General features: G+C 36.2%; 2 protein-coding genes across 6 annotated transcripts in view; one reads left to right on the top strand and one right to left on the bottom strand.

Moving 5' to 3' along the window:
- The window catches only part of MED12L (mediator complex subunit 12L), a 560,363-nt gene that overhangs the window by 439,284 nt on the left and 102,995 nt on the right, over positions 1-18,084 (top strand). The window lies entirely within an intron of this gene.
- On the bottom strand, positions 8,424-13,141 carry P2RY13 (purinergic receptor P2Y13). Its single transcript, XM_074298332.1, has 3 exons — positions 13,117-13,141; positions 10,438-10,489; positions 8,424-9,907 (listed from the first exon to the last, which is right to left on the bottom strand). Exon 3 carries the CDS (start codon positions 9,890-9,892, stop codon positions 8,885-8,887), a length of 1,008 nt encoding a protein of 335 aa, XP_074154433.1. The 5' UTR covers positions 9,893-9,907; positions 10,438-10,489; positions 13,117-13,141; the 3' UTR covers positions 8,424-8,884.

The raw sequence follows: 18,084 nt of genomic DNA, 5'->3' as shown, positions 1-18,084 counted from the left end.
GCAAATATGTGAATTTATTTTAACTTGACTATGCTTTTTGGTTACAAGGATTTTGGCTTTTAAAAAATCCATACATTTTCCCAGTCAGAAGAATCTTTTTCTTTGAAGAGAAAATGAAACTTTGTGTTATAAGGAAGTGGAAAAAAACTTTCCCCAGTTTGTTGACTCACTGCCACAGACTTAAAAACAAGCATAGATTTAACTGCACCATAATATGGAGAGGTCTCTCTGTCTTGTCTACTTCAACCTCAGGCATGTTTCTGCAACAAAGACACGATTTCTTAATAGAGAATAATAGGAATATTAGCTTAGAGAGATATAAGGGGTCTTAAAAGTCATCTAGTCTAATCCCTGCATTTTGCAGAACAGCCTCCAAGGGTTGTCCCTCACAGGTGATAATGTTGAGGTTGGGAAAAGGGACCCTAAAAGTTTGGGGTCATAGACCAGTGTCCCAAGGTGTCTCAAGAGAATTTGCAGGCCTCAACCCATTTTCTGGTCAAGGGGCAAAGTTTTATTTAATTATAATGCCATTACAAGTGAACTAAGTTCCAAAAGAAGTTAGCAAAGTCCTAAGAGAGAGGAGACCCCTTTATCCAGCTTTCTAATATTGACATGCTAATTCTATGGCCCAGAGAGATGGTCTCCAGAATTTGGTTTATCACTGACCAGATTATCTGACAGTCAGCCATGAACTGAGGAGTGGTCTGTTCACTGTTGTCTTAGGAGTTTGATCTGTGGGACTATCCTAAGGCCAGAAGCTATCCTGACTGAGGAGTGGTCTATTCCGAATCAGACAGATTGGGCGTCGGAGTTTCCTGAGGCAGACTCCAAAGCCAGAAGATTTAGGAATAGAACAGAAGCCCCCGTAAAATCAGGGGACCACAAAATCATTGCTAGATTACATCAGTAAGAGATAGTCAGGATTTAAATCCAGGCCCCCTTTGACTGCAAAGCCAGCACACTTTCTACTGTACCTCACTGCTGCTCTGTAATTATTTTTAATACCTCTTTGGATTAGCTCTTCTGTCATTTTTCTCCAATTATAACCATTGGTGGAGCCATTGGAAAAGTGCCCAATACCTACTTTTTGAACTTGTCTTTAACTATCAAGTTTAACTACCCTGGCTATTGTGGGACAATATCAGATTGCTTAATTTACTGTCAAGGACATCGTGGTATCTTAGTAACATAGATTGGGTCACCAGTGACTGCCTTCGCTCTGTGCTCTGATGACATTCTTCCAGATTGCTGGTCTCTCTGGATCAATCTGCTTGGTGGTGATGTTTAGGAAAATGAAAAGGATATCATGATGGCTAATTGAAAAATATTGAATGTATTGGAGAATGCTCTGAAGATGAAAGCTTTTTCCCATGTGCAACTTATTAAATAGTAAGGTTTGATTACCCCTTTTGTATGTTTTTGGATAACTATTTCAGTTTTTTTTATAACCCCATGTATTTTATTTTATATATCTAAAAATATATATTTTTTTCCTAAAAAGAGATCTATATGTAGGCTTCCTTATACTACCAGATGGGTCTGTTGATACTTTTAAAGGGTCTAAAATTTAACCAATTAGAATTAAAGACCCTTAATACCTATGGCTGTGAAATATAATTCCTTTATACTAACTCTACCTCCTTCCAAATCATCCCATGCCTTGAATGTATTCCCTCCTTACTATAGTTTCAACAACTCAGCTTATTGATCTATTGATATACCTGTGTCCATTCATCATGAATGACTTCTAGGAGGATTGGCTAGGTGTAAAAGAAAAAGCCTTTGTCTTTGAATCAGAGAGAATTTGAATTGCACCATGGACACTTAAATAGTCTAGTGATGGTGGGGAAGCTTACTCAGCTCTTCCAAACCTCAGTTTCTCATTTGTAAAATAGGATAAAACCTGTAGTCCCTAAGCAAAGCCTTCTATATAAAGCATTATATAGAAGAGAGGCAAGTTATATAAATGCCAACTATCTTAGTAAATAATTTTGTGATAAGTGAGATAGTAATTGAAAAAATACATTTCCAGTGGTGTAGCCACCGTCCCAGGTTGGGATTCTTATTCATTTAAGAAATAATTCTGATGCTCAGATTACTTAATTATTTATATTTTGAAAGATATCTCTTTTTGATTATTTTGTACTCACATAATCGAAATATCTAAATAAAGTTCTCTTTTGTTTGAGTTTGATTCTAGGAGTGGCAAATGTTTATAGACCAAGTACAAAAGATTTTGTTATTGCAAACCAGCTTGAAATAACTGGCTTAAAATAACTCCAGCTTCTTCTCTTTTCTCTCTTGTCCTCTCCATAATTTTCTTGCCCTTTTATTAATTGTGTTCTTTTCAGCTTTCACTCTCTCTGGATCTTTATAATAAGCAGTCGGAAACTTAAAAAAAAAAAAAAAAAAGTACCCATAGATTTTTATAAAAGGTTGACGCACTCCTTTTCTGCTAAGCTCAGTTACTCTAAGGTTACACCCAAACATATAATTTTTGTTTTATTATTATGCCTATGAAATATGGAGCATGTTTGCGAGTTACTAAGTGGTATGGAAAGCAAGACAGTTTAGTTTCTATTCTTAAGTTCCTATGTAAAGCTTTCTTTATTAATGAATCCGTAGCTTTTTTCTCCATGTAGATACCTGAAAAGTCAAAGGAATTTATAATACTCTGTGAAATAAAGGTTAATTTGAGACAGTTGAGTTGACCAGAGCTTCACATCCCATTTTTTGTTTGTTTGTTTTTACTGAGGCAATTGGGATTAAGTGATTTGCCCAGGATCACACAGTTAGGGAAGTGTTAAGTGTCTGAAGCTAGATTTGAACTCAGGTCTTCCTGACTTCAGGGCTGGTGCTCTACCCATTGCACCATCTAGATGCTCCCACATCCCATTTTTTAAACATTTGTTTGTTTATTGCTCTATTTGATTTAGCTTGGTATATTTTAGTTTTATTTTTGAGACTACTGAACATACAGTGATTTAGTGCTAATCATTGTTTGTCCTTTATTCTCCCAGACAAAGGTGACTTCTGGGAGCTGATGACTTGATATGCAAGTGAATTGGATTTAAGTGAAGCAGGGTTTTGCAAAATTACCAGTCTCATTTTCTCCTCTGTAGCCATCTGGGTCCATTGGCAAGATACAGATCAGGACTACTGGAAATGGTCCTGAATTCAGTAGGAGACTTTTTAAACTAAAGAGGTCTCAATTTGAATCAATGTCCAATCAGTGATTAAGGCTTGATAAAAAAGGAAGCAGAGAATGGTCTCTTTTACCTAATTAAAAAAAAAAAATCAAGGGAGGGGAAGACCCTTGAGGTTTCTGGACAAAACAGAAATAATTACTATTTACATTCACTCTGAGCCAATTGAGGTCCAAACAATGACCAAGTGTGGCAAGGCCTGGGATCTCTTGTTGACCACTGATCAGCACTTAAACTCCATTTGCTTGCTCCATTTCTTACCTTGTTCATTCCATCACCTTTTAGGGCAATCTGGTAACTTGCCCTTCCCAGAAGCTCACCCTCCTAGTGCTAGTCCGACTGTGGACACCTCATGGGTCTTGTTTAAACTTGCTGCAACTCAAAACTCTCAAACTTAAATGATCTACCAGGCTCAGTCTCCCCCTACCAGGGAACACAGATATGCTCCTACCTTGGCTGGCCATCAAAACATTCATTTTAATTGTTTCAGTCAAGTCCAGTTTTCTGTGATCCCATTTTGGAGTTTTGTTTGCAAAGATACTGCAGTGGGCTGCTATTTCTTTCTCCAGCTCATTTTACAGATGAGGAAATTGAGGCAAAGAAGGTTTAATGGCTTGCCCAGGATCATATACGTGTATTTATGTGTCTGGAACCAGATTTGAATTCAGGAGGATGACTTTCTGACTTTCTGTGCAGTATGGTGCTACTTAGCTGGCCCTATTCACTCTAAATAGGTCATATATTATATATTTCATTATGTAATACCAGGAATTTCCAATAATTCCACAAGGAAAGACATAGTCAATAAATGGACTCTGATCATCTGTGGATGCCTTGAACATATATGTGTCTGGATCGGAGAGTATGATGCTTGATTGAATACAAGTGTAATTTTAAACCTCTCATGAAATTGTAGAAATACGAACTTGGAAACCCCCCCCAACCCTGTAAATGGGTAGACTGTGGTTAAGCCCAGTTCTCTGAATCATATTCAACAACTATATCTTCAAATAAAGGAAAATTTCAAATATGAAATATATATTAAAAGAATTATCTTTCTCCCTGACAATTGATAATTAAATATTACAGTTGACTTAAGTCCAGGGGGGAAAATGGACAGGAATCTTATATGATTAATTTTTATTAGTTTTTTAACAAGTTTTATTGAATATTTTTTGTTTTTATTTAGCCTAAAATTTCCCTTATGTCCATTACCCTTCTCCTATATGCACTATTTTCCTAAGAATGTCTATAAGGTAAGGGTACCCACACAAATATTGTGAGATTTTTTTTTTCAATCTATTGATCAATGTTGCTGATTTTTTTTCTCCCAAAACAAAACAAAACAAAACCCCCTGCCCATTAATGTTTCTTTAAAATTCATTTATGTACTATATTTCTAACCTCTCAATGAAGACCTTGAAAAAAAATACAGACTTTTTTTCCATTTATGCTTAGTTCTTTCCCTTGTGACAGTCTCCAAAAAACTTTCTTGATGCTCAGAGCACCTGCTGTTGGATAGTCAGTCTGATTTCTATGGGTTTTTCCATTGCAGGAATTTTCCCACTGCTTTTCTACCTACAGGAACAGATGGGTGGGGCCTCTCTTTATACTTTTTATAAGGACAACATCTATTTTTAAGGGGTTTTTTTTGTTTGTTTTGTTTTGTTTTGTTTTTTAATTTCAGGTCCGGGGGGACATTATGTTGTTTTAAAGATGGGCAACTCCAAATCCTAAACTGATGTTGACCAATTCACTGAAGAAAATATACATCACTTGGGGAAGTTGCTTGAGTTTACAGTGTTCTAGTTAGTTACGTGGTTGGAGAAGACAATTTAGTGTATAAAAATCAGCAACATGCTATCTGTGAACATAAGCACTGACTCAAAATCAGTTCTATCCTCAAGGTCCTTCCATTATATTAGGAGATACCAGAAAATAAAATTGGAGACAAAGAATAATATCTAGAACTTTTGCTAATATGGTGAACCCCTAAGGATTTTAAAAACCCTAAGGAACCCTTCTTAGAATCATGGTTTTGAGTACATAGAATTAAGTACCACATGGAATATTATTATTGAAATGCATTTATCAAAATAGAAACAAAGTTCTCAGATCCCAGGTTAAGAACTTCTAAACCAGGAAGAATTTCTGTTAAAATATGGCATCTGAACAGACTCTCCCAGAAAGCCATGAATTACAAGAAGTGAAATCTAGGCAGTCCATACAAAAATCCTAGATGCCTGAGATAGACTGCTTAATTGAGGAAATAACTCCAGTTTTGTGTGAAGCAGAGCAATCTAAAACAAGTCTACAAAATTGAAGGAGAGCCTAAGTCCAAAAGAATTTAAATGTTATTAAGTTATTAAGTAAGTTTAATACTTAATAAACTTAATGTTTTAATGATTGTAGTACTTTAGGAGTTTGTGTTTTCCCCTAGAGTCAGGAAGGAAACAATGAAAATGACTGACCTCTGATTTTAAGTCTACTGTTAAGCCCATCATACACCCAATTTTCCCTTTTTAATATTTTTGTTTTTTAAATATTTACTAATTATGTGTAAAGACTTTTAACATCCATTTTTGAAAATTTTTGAGTTCCAAATCCTCTCTCTTCTTCTCATTCCTCCCTTTTCCTTGAGAAAGCAATTTTATATTGATTATACATGTGAAGTCATGCAAAAACATTTCCTGGTTTGCATGACTATGCATATATAATCTATATTAAATTGTTTGCCTTCCCAATGGGGGGGGTGGAAATGAAGGAATGGAGAGTTTTAAAAAGGAGTGTTGAAAATTGTTTTTACATATAATTGAGGAAATATAAAATACTAATTTTTGTTTTAAAAAAAAGCATTTCTATGTTGGCCAAGTTATAAAGAAAATAGGGCACCCCCCAAAAAAAAAGAAAAGAAAAAACAAGTATGTAAGAACATAGCATACTTCATTCAGTGTGCATTCAGGATTCATCAGTACTCTCTTTTTAGTTGGGTAGCATTTTTCATTAGATATCTTTGGAATCATACTATACTTTTAAAAATAAATAACTTCTGTGATTTTAAATCATGTTGTAAGTGTAGTCGAGTGAACATGCAAATATCTATTCAGTGCCTGCTGTGTGCCAGGAACTGTGCTAAGAGCTGGGGATACAAAGAAAGGATAATAATAATTATTATAATAATAATAAACTGTCCCTGTTTTCAATAAACACATGATCCAATCAGGGAGACAATGGGCAAACAGCTATGTGCAAACAGGGTGTATATGTAAGATATGTAGGAAATAATCTCGGGGGAGGTTTGAACATTAGGGAAGGAAGGAAGGATTCCTTGGGTCATGAAATAAATATCTTGCCAGATTGTAAGTTACCAAGGCATCTAGCCAACTATTAATGACTCCCATTCCATGACTTATCTTTAGACTGTTCATCTTCTGCCTATAGTTAATGAACTTACCTTTTTTCCTAATTTCATTTAAAAATACTGTGATATCAATTTGATTTTAAATCAATAGGAGCCTATCCAAAGTAGTCTTTTATTTGTTGTAACTCCCAAATACACATTCTTTGTGCACATTCAAGGAAAGGAGAATGTTGAATCATTCACTTGAAAATAACTGTGTGTCTGTGTGTGTATGCACATATATGCCCATGCATAAATGTATATATGTATATGTGCATATATGTGTACAAAATTTTTTCACCCTAGTGTGAGTGCATTAAAATTGGTCAGAGGGAACTCACTTCTGCACGTGGGTGAAGGGAGACACAGAGTGAGCTGTCTCAGTTAAGCAAATAAATGAGGATGGGAGCCGATGAGATAATAATGTTGCATCATGCCAGGTAGCTCATTTATTTGGACAAGAGTGGTTGAGATTTAATTATTTATGGTAATATCTGAAGCATCCCCGTAAATGTGTAATACACTTGGGAAAGCGGGGTAATGTCGACTTTGTAATGTCATACCTCATCCCAGTTATCTTGATTGAATTGCTGTGGACTAGACCAGCACCATTTCTGGGGTCGCTGTCTCAGGGAGTTTAGTGATTTCAGTTTTCAAGTAACAAGCATCTTTTTAAAATTGACATATTTCATTAACAATACATCTACGTGTCTCCAGTAGTGGTGTTTTTCAATCATGCTGTTTATAAAACCATTCAGGAGTTGACATATACATCACTTATCAAAAGAAATTTAATGTTTTATGAAGGGAAACACTTATTAAAAGTAATTAATTTTTTAAGTGACTTCTGTGTGCAATGCACAGGACAACTAGGTGGCGCCATAGTGCCTGCAATATAGGGCTTAGAATCTGGAAGATGATGTGGTGGATACAGTGTATCTAGTGCTGGTTCTCGAGTCAACACTGATCTTCCCCAGTTCAAATGTGACCTTAAACACTAGCTGTATGACTCTGGGCAAGTCAATTAACTTTGTTTCCTCTAAAGTGAGCTGGAGAAGAAAATGACAAACCAGTCCAGTATCTTTGACAAGAAAATTCCAACTAGAGCCATGAAGCATTGGATACAACTGAAACAACTCATACACTGTTATAATAATAATAGTCGATTATTGCATAACACCTTAAGATTTGCAATGCATTTTACCAACATCTTATTTGATTCTCAGCTATAGACCTGTAAGGCATGGTGTGTCATACCCATTTTATGGATGGCAAAAATCGACGTTCAGACCCCATGGAACAGCATGACTGGTGCTGGCAGTGTGCTTTTTTTGATGAAGGTCTCTCCTGACTGAATTCATGGTTCAATTCATTAAACCACACTGTAGTGTGGAGCTCATCTGGTCTTTTTCCCATTTAGGTACTTTTAGACTCTTCCAGACTAGTAAAACTTGTGTCTAGAGCAATAACAAACATCATAATGACTGTTTTATGTGATAACTTTCTACACCATGAGACAGACATTTTTTCTCCAATCCTTTAAATGGTTGATTAACATGTTATCCCTATATCATTGCCATAGACTGCATACTCTTCACAGTTACAAAGACAATATAATACCACTGCATTAGCAGATACCATAGGTTATTGGTTTTGTTTGCTTTTGGATTCTCCAGAATATTTTACTAGTGAAAAATAAATTTGTGTGTGTGTGTGTGTGTGTGTGTGTGTAAGGGAGAGGAGGAGGAGAAGAGGTTTTCTGAATTATCAATCATTTTCTCTTCTTTGGCATCTCTTAAGATACTAATCCATTCCAGTATAATTTAATAGATGTTTATTAAGCACATACTATATGCACATTATTACATTAGGCAGAGAAGTGATTATTATAGCACTGGACTCTGGAAGACATAGGGAATGTAGAACTGACCACCAACAATAAATAGTCATTTATCCCTAACAAATTTAGTAATTTTACTGTTTTAAGTTTGAAATAGTTGTTAAAGGTTGTCTTAAGACAATTCATATTTTCATATAACCCTTTCTCAGATGGAATAATTTTCTCCCCTCTCAAGTCTGATGAACAATCCCCTTAGATTTGAACAACCCTTCATATGTAGCATTCAGAAATTCAAATTAAGTCTCCTTTCTAGTCATATCATTCTCTTTTCCCCACCCCACCACTTTGTTTAATGCTTAAATTGCTTTTCTCCAACTACAATTGCTTCAATTTCTCTTCCAAGCCCATGTGCTTAATAGAGGTTACTCACAAAATCTGTCAACTCAAAGTTATATTATCAGTTTGAGTTGTGTAGTTTTCTTGGCTCGTCCTTTTCATTTTCTTCATACAGGGCAGCCTTTCTGTGAATTTTCTACATAAGAATATGTATATCAGGGGATCCATGCAGATGTTAGTTGTGGCCAAGAAGAGAGTGGCTTCCTTAGCCAGGAAGAGCTGGTTCTGCACAGCACAGTCAGTCTTGTTGTTGGTCTGGCTCTGAGTATAGGGGACCCTTGCGAAATGGAAAGGGGCGAAGCATACAAAGAATACGGCCACAACAATGAAGACTTTGCCTTCTAGATTTTTGTTGGTTTTGGCATCTTTACTTTGGGATTTTCTGAAAGACTCATATACCTTCTTGGCAATCACCACATAAAACAGAAGCATTAGGACAAAAACAGTCCAGAAGATAAACTGACACACATAATTGACTGTCTTGTGCCATATAATGCCCCAGTGGCCTTTTAGAGCTGTACACTTTTTTACAGATTGTGGTGTGGCTTCCTTGTTAGATAAGATCATATTGGGCAAGGAGAGAAAGAACAAGAAGAGCCAGACCACTGTGGAAAGGATTTGGGCAAAAATGGGCTTCTGCACGCAGAATTTCCCAAAGGGTCGAATGATCTTGAGGAAACGGTCAAAAGCAATGAGTCCAAGTAAGATGATACCAATGTACATGGTCTCATAAAAGATCACTGCTGAGAAACGGCAGACAAAAGCTCGGATTTGCCAGGGTCCGAGGTTTGCATCCGAGAGAATCTTGAAAGGGAGCATCAGCGTCATTATCAAATCTGCCATTAGAGTGTTTTTAAGGTAGACTACAAAAGTGGATGAGCTGGGAATCTTAAAGAAAACCCATAATGCCAAACTATTTAGTAACATCCCAGCAAAGAACACAGTGGTGTAAAGGACTGGAAAGATCAAGTGAGTAATCCGATTATCTCTGGGGCAGAGGTCAGTAGAATTGAGGGATCCATTGGTGAGTTGAAGGAACGTGGTGTTCATGGTTCCCTGTGTCAGCTATAAAAACAGAATGAAAAAGAAGTTCCTGATTTCCACTGATATCCACTTCAGAATGTTCTTTACTGAACTTTTACTGCTTTCCGGTTGAAAGAACCAAAGCAAGCATTTAAATAAGCACTTCTCAGACAGACACTCAGCATAGAGGGAGAGTTTGGGAGCCAGTGACTTATGTGCTTTCACCTAGTTAGGCAGCAAAGATAGCCAAGCACATAAAGATATAGAACAAGCCATTCTAGTATTCACATTTAAATTGTAGCTTTATAAATTTTTCTTAAATAAATCCTTCCCATACTCATCGGTGTTGGATGTCAGTAGGGTCCATTTATAAGGAATAACTCCCTATTCTCCCAAAAACACTTATTAAGAGAGAGCAATCCATGTAGGTTCCTCTAAAGGAACTATATTATATATTATTACTACATGCGGATTGTAGAATGTTAATTTCATAACTTTTTTTACTTAAAGCATGTTATATACTTAGTAATAAACAGTCAAAATTGCAAAGCAAGTTTAAAAAAAGTAATCACCTTTCTTGAAGGAGAGTTGCTTGGCTATGTCATCACAAGGCAGCAGTGGTTTCTTCAGGGAGAGGAATGAAATGTGAGACAAAATGACTTAGTCTGCTTTCTTATACCGGGTTTCCTTCCTCATTTGCACCCATATGTGGCTTTGTCACTAGGTCTGTTTTTTTTTTTTTAACACAATTTTAGATTATTTAAAGAAGAATTATGCGTATTTCTCATGTGCTGCCATTATCCCAAGAAATCACTGATTTTGAGGTTATTTTGCTGTCATGGAATCACTTATTAGAAAGAGTTTATCTTTGACGCTCAGAGAGGCATTGAGCCTGACTTGAGTATAAATTTGGCCTGAAATCCTGTTTGCCTCAGTTTCCTCATCTGTAAAATGAACTGAAGAAGGAAATGGCAAACCTCTCCACTATCTCTGCCAAGAAAACCTCAAATGGTGTCACAAAGAGTTGGAAACAACTGAAAATGACTGAAATCACCCAATGACCACAACTGACTCAGCTCACATTTGGGACCAACAAAGGAGAGTATCTGAACAGTCACTTAAATGTAGCATCACAAGTCTGAATCCTTTTTTCTCTTTTTTTTCATTTTTCCCAATAACATGCAAAAAACAGCTTTTTTTTGGTTATACATGTACATTCATTTTTTCCTTATGAATCACACTGAGAAAGAAAAATCCGAACAAAAGGGGAAAAAAATAACGCAAGAAAAGAAAATTGGGGAAAAAAAGCATATGCTGATTTACATTCTTTCTTTTTCCCCGATTCTCTCTCTTCCTCTTGTCTGTCTCCCCTGCTTTTCTCTCTGTTTCTGTCTCTCTCTCTCTCTTTGTGTGTGTGAGGCAACTAGGGTTAAGTGACTTGCCCAGAGTCACAGGTAGTAAGTGTTGAGTGTCTAAGACCAGCTTTGAACTCACATTCTCCTGATTTCAGTGCCATCTAGTTGCCCAAGCCTGAGTTATTTAAGAACTTCCCCATTCTAATTCTTCTATCATTTCTCCTATACTATCTCAATGCATTTTATTCATGACCAATTCTGTGCATGAATAGAGCTGGAGAAAAGTGTATCTCCCTGACAGGGTTCATTTCAAATTTACATTATTTAATCTCAAGTGGGCTTTCACCCATCTCTAAAGCGATTCTCTTATTTCTCCCTAATTGATTCATGTTCTCAATTTTCATAGCATCTGCTTTCTCCTCAGCTCTCCCATGGCAACCTCCTACCACCTCAGGTGAGGACTTCACTAAATACTTAAGTAAACACATACAATAACATTGGTCAGTAGCTCCTGCTTACTCCATCCCTGTCTCATGTGTCATTCATAGATGTTCCTCCATGTTTTCCTTCTTCACCTGGATTTCATATAAAGAGATCATATTTTGTCTAGAAGTAGTTGTTCTTAGTCCTTCCAGTTGTGGCCCACCATCTGGGATTTTTTTTTGGTAAAGATACTGAAGTTGTTTGCAATTTCCTTCTCTGGTTCATTTTACAGATCAAGAAACTGAAGTAGAGTTAAATGACTTACCCAGAATTACATAGCTGTAAGAGTCCAGATGAACTCAAGAAGAATAAGGCTTCCTGACTCCAGGCCCAGCATTCTGTCCACTGGGCCACCGAGCTGCCCTAGGTTCTTTGGCAAATGGCTCTTCCTTCTCTCTTATTTTCCACTTTCTACCTAATTATTTCTTTGCTGCCAACAAATTTGCCCATATTTCCCCTATCCCTCAAAATGCTTTGACTTGATCTTACAATCCCTGCCAACTATTATCTCTATTTCTCCTCTGCTTAGCAGCTAAGTTCCTTAGAGATATCTACACACTTCCTATTCAATCTCTCATTCTCTCTTTATCATTCAACTTAAACTACTTTCTCCAGAGTGAAGAATGATTTGATAGCCAAATCTAAAAATCTTCGCTCAACCTTCTTGACAATGTCGATTTAGTGAGATAAAACTGAATTTAGTAACATTGTTTCTTATCAGCTTCATCAGTTCAGTTATCATCTCTGTGGAAGTGATTCTGAAATCTTTATATCTTGTCTCTCTACGATCACATATCTCTAAATGCCTTTTGAACATTTCAGATTGGATATTCCATAAGCATCTTAAACTCAACATCCCAAATATTTCGGTACTTCAAAACTCCTTCCCTTTTCTAAACTTTCCTAATTACTGTTGATGGAACCACTATCTTTCAGTCACTCCCCTTTCTCTTCCTTGCTCAGCCTCGCATCTTAATCTCATTCTTGATTCCTCACTGTTATTCACTTCATATTTCCAGTCCATAATAGTCTTATTTCTCCTATGAATAATTAGGTCACTCAAACTTTACAGTATCCCTTCAATTTGGTCCTTTCTGTCCATTCACACAGCTATCCTGTCAATATAAACCCTGTTGTTTTATAACATTTTGACTAATTTTTAGCCTCATCTAAACTGTTTCAATACTATTTTAACTAGCCTCCTTGCCTCTTCTCTCCCCATTCCAACCCATTCTGAAAGAGTTTTATAAAGCTCAGACTACCCTGCTCTACAAGCTCTATTGATTGTATGATATATCATCCCCTGGCATTCCAAATTCTTCCATTTCCAAACTTCTTACACTTTATTCCTATTCCTGTTCTTTTCTTACCACACTCTTTTGTTTGATTGTTCCATGCTGCTCCATTTCTTACCTCCATTACTTTGCCTTTTTTCCTCTCACCCCGCTCCTTAAGTTCCTTAGCCTTGTTTCAAGATTCCACTCAAATCTCCTTTCTATAGTAGCCTTCCTTAGTCTCAATTGCTAATGACTTTCCTATGCACATGTAATCTCCCTACCCCATAATCGATGTAAATGTAAACTTTCTAGTGCTTTCTGACAGTGTCTGTCACATAATAGGCATTTAGTAAATCTTGTTAACTGACCACATTTCATTATACTGAGAACTGAAAGTTCTGTCACATTCCTGTGACACATCTCTGTCACATTCCTGTGAATTCTTATGCTCTGCTTTCATTATTCAATCACTATTTGTAAGGAGTAGACTATGGGTCCTCTTAGCCTATGGCAACTTTAATTTTGTGAGAATTTGCTCTCATATATGATCAAGTTTCCAAAGCTAGCTGGCACTGTATCCTAGACCAGAAAGGTTATTAGGGAGCTCTTGTGAGAAAAGACTAAGTTTCTATGCAGAGTAAAAGGGAAGGAGAAGTCAGTGGGTCTCTTAGGGAAGTGTGAGACCGCTTAATCTGTTTCATTGTGTATCTCTTTTTTTTCCCCCATTGTGTATTTCTTGAAAGCACATTTCAGCAGTAGCATGAGAGGGCAAAGGAACTGCAATCAGTCCATGATGAACTGGTACCCGGTAGTTCAAGAACATCTGGGTTTGATTCAACATTGTTTCAGGGACCTTCTAAGAATTTTCAGAGTGAGATTTTAGTATTTTATAGGCTACTTATTTTGTTTTTTGTTTTTTTAAACAAGATCTATGTTCAGCAGGATGAGTCATAGAAATGGTGTCGGTGAATGTCTAGATAGCCTTTGAAGGATTCTATTATGTTGGACAATTTTGGCCTCAAGAAATTAGATTTAAAAAAAAAGGTTTTGGACTTAAAAAATAGGGTTATAGCATGACTTCTAAGCTTTTTGTCCATTTTTTATGAAATGTGGAATGAAATTCTATCTTGCTCTGAAGGTGGTAGTTAAGCAGGTAAAGAACTAGTATTGTAAGGCACCTATTTCCCGTTACATATCCCAATTTATTATTGAATGGCTATAATTTCTTTCACTGTTCTTACAGGAAGTCCGGTTGAAAATGCTTTCATAATTTAGAAAAAAAAAAAAAAGAAACAAACGGGGAAATCACATTTCAGTTACATTTCAAAATGCTATAGGATGGGAAATGGGCCTTCAAAAGAGGAACTAACTCAAGGCTGGTTATCTACAAAAGTTTTAATTTTTAAATATATGGAGATAACTTTTCAAGTTACTCAAAGTATTTCTTAGCTAGTTGAGCAATAAATTGGTCTCTTTGATTTTATTATAACTTAGTTAATAATGACCTAGTATCTTCTGGCTGAGGTCCTTAAAAATTGGTTGCGTGTATTGACCAGTTATGGTTCCACAGGACTCATTATAAGGCATTCTACTTAGCTACAGTGTTTCACGATGCATAATATGACATGTTTATTTTAAGCATGGTCAATTTGGGAATTTGTTTTGGTCAACTGTGTATATAAATGCAGGTATCCATACATATGCTCTTATGTATACATGTATATATACATATATGCATGTGTATGAATACAAAACTGTGTGTGTGTGTGTGTGTGTGTGTGTGTGTGTGTGTAATGTAAACATTTTTGTCCTCCTTCCTTCTCTCCCTCCCCTTCCCCTGAAAGCAATGGAATAGGAATAGAATCATTAAAACATCAAAGAATATTCAGTAGAAAATAGAAAGAAAGCTAGAAAGAATGACTTATAAGTAACTTCAAAAAATAGATTAAATTAATTATATATTTAAATGTCCCCCATTTGAGGCAACTGGGGTTAAGTGACTTGCCCATGGTCACACAGTCAGGAAATGTTAAGTGTCTGAGGCTAGATTTGAATTCAGGTCCTCTTGACTTCAGGGCTGGGGCTCTATGTACTGCACCACCTAGCTGCCCCCAAATATGCATTTTTTAAAAAGTAGACTAATTGAGAGCACTAGAAACTAGTGCCTGTTGTGTTTAATAGATGCTTTCTGATTGATTGATTTTTATGTCTAGATGGAGATATAGTCATCTGAGAATTTTCTACATTTTGATGATCTGTGTTGGGAATTTCCAAACACCAGTATATCTTCTTCAGTCATTTTGGCCTAATCTCTATACCCTAATGGTTGATTAGATATGAAGGAAATGCAACCAAAACTTATAAGTGCCTAAGTTACTGTCTTCCCTGCACATTTATTAAGCACCTACTAAGTGCAAGACAATAGGTAAATTACAGAAGAAAAAAAGTCAATTTTTTTGCTCTCAAGAAGCTATATTTGAGAGAGTGGGCAGAGAAGATTAGCTTACGACATTGGAACAAGAACACTTATATGAATGTAGAAATTGGATTTAAATGAAGGTGGTGTCTGGACAAAGTCAGCAACCTTACCTTCTTCTCCAGAGCCGTCTGGGTCCAATGGCCAGATATAGATCAGGATAACTGGAACTGCATCCAATGGGAAAAGTTGGCCTTTTTAAGCCAAAATCTTTAAGAGGTGTCAGTTTGACTGAGATCATATCCATTCAGGGATTAAAACTAGGTAGAAATTGAGGCAAAGAATAGCCTCTTTTATCCTAGTCAAAAAAAAGAAAATCCATGAAGAGTTTCTGGCCAAAACAGAGATGATTGCTATTTATGTTCACTTTTGAGTCAGTCAGGACCCAAACAATGACCAATTGGGACTTGACCTACTGGGTTAACAAGGAAAGACTTCTTGTAAGAGACAGAAGCTGATGTTAGCCTTGAAAGCTGAATTGCAAGGATTCTAAGAGTTTAAGGTGAGAAGGGAAATATGTTTAAACACGAGGGAATAGTTGGTGGAATACTTGTATATGAAAGATGGAAGATCAAGATCATGGAGCCCAGATGGACCAGAACTATAGATGTCATGAATGAAATAGGGCCAAAAGGTTTATCAAGAACAAGGGCCTTGCTAAAAAAAAAATACCCTTGAGCTAATAAGTATCTCTTAAAGGTTTGAGAATAGACATCATCTGACAAGTGTCTTTAGGAATTATTTTGACAGCTCTGTACAGGGGATAGATTGGAGAGAGGTGAGGTTGGAAGCAGGTGGGTCAATTGTAAAGTAGTTACTGGGATGTAGGTGGAAGCAGAGCATCTGCAGGAGGGTGGTGACTGAATGGAGATAATGAATGGATATAAAAGTCTTTGACTCACTGTGGAGGCTGGTGAAATGGAGAAGTAAAAAACCATTCTAAGCCTGCCTGACCGAGGATGTGGGCTTCAACACTAGTAGGGAATTAACCAAAGAAAAGAACTTAATAGTCCCTTGCAAAGCAAGTAAGCCAATTTTCGTTTTTGTTCTTTTCCTCAGCCAAATCCACAAACCTCCTTGAAATCTATCTATGAATGCCAGTGTTATGGTGTGGGGGGAATTGTAGAAAATCTGTGCACCCCAAGATAAAATTTCTTTGGTCTAATTGAAGGCTCGCAAAAATAGCTGAAGATGTGATTGGAGTTGTTTGCCTCATTTTCTTTGGGCGAATAAACAAAAATCTTTATTTAGATACTCAAAATGAAACTGCTAACCAGAAGTGTCAAAATCACAAACCCATATCACATGGCCCACAAAATCCCAGAGTGCTTGCCAATCAGATTAAAATGTAATTGGGAAATGTTTAACAGAGTAAATAAATAATACAGCAGAGATCGTGTTTATTTTGGTTTCTAAATCAATGTGTGGCCCACAGGGATCTGTTTCTAGTTGAATTTGACACAGCTATCAGTTAAACAAACCACTGTCAGATCTGCTGCTGGCACCAGACTAGGCTTCTGAGGAGACACCTGTCCTGCCATTTTACCAACAAAGTTTTCACCTTGGGAAGTTCAAGGATATTTCTGATTTCTGTTGTCAGATTTTCCCATGGACTTAAAGTCTTTAAATATATGGGCTCATTATGCTATTTATTATGAACCTACAAGAAAAAAAATAGTCTTCATATATGTGTGGAAAATAGGATGCCCAATTCTTTTTGCTTGTTGTCTTATTTGAGAATTTGACTTACTTCATCATCAACCATAAGTTTTTTACCTTTGGAACTTCTGAGAATTGTCACTGATAAATAATATTATTTTCAAAGAAAAAGATACCAGTGAGGAGTGAGTAACAGTTTAATGTAAATCAGTCATGTTACATACCTGGCTTATAAATAAAATATTTTGACCATTTTTAATTAAACTTGTATTTTTGTTAATATCTTTTGTTCTGACAACACCTAGATTTTTTACTTGATCCTTCCCCCACTTAATAGTTGTGTCTAGAAAACTCCATATCTGTATTGCTTTACTTTTAATCAGAGATTTTTTTCTTTCATAAGAAAAGTCATTCAAAATGACTTTTTCATGGTATGGTTTATATATATTTTGATTTACTATGAAATATAATGATTTGGGTTGACTGATGTTTTATCAGGCCCTTTTCTCCCCAGATTATTAGCCATATGAAATCCTAATTTAGATTTCAGAATTGAAATCTCCTGAGCATCTGGGAAGTATAAAAGGTAACATAAATGGTACCATATTGGCACTTGTACAAAAGTTAAAAAAGAAAAGATAACTCATTGTTATCTTAGTCTAGTAAACTGATTTAGTTTTCCCATATTTAGTACTTAATAAACAAATGTTTATTGAGTTGGAATTTTTTGAAAAGATGATTTTCAGAAGTTATATGCATTGTTACCCATTCATATTTATATTTTTGAATAGTCTTTAAGGATTATACATTATGGTGAAACAGCCAGTAAGATAAATGTAGAGACACATTCAAAGATCTGAGGTTTCAGCAGTACGGGGCATCCCCTCTACCTCAGCAATGTCCACCTAGGAGACTTTCTACCTCTCTTCCTTAGTTACTATTCTCAAAAAAAAAAAAAAATTATCACAA

This window comes from Sminthopsis crassicaudata, chromosome 3, assembly GCF_048593235.1.
Source record: "Sminthopsis crassicaudata isolate SCR6 chromosome 3, ASM4859323v1, whole genome shotgun sequence".
Taxonomy (NCBI): Eukaryota; Metazoa; Chordata; class Mammalia; order Dasyuromorphia; family Dasyuridae; genus Sminthopsis; species Sminthopsis crassicaudata.
Note: the sequence above shows the minus strand (reverse complement) of the source record. Positions and strands in the feature narration are given on the sequence as shown.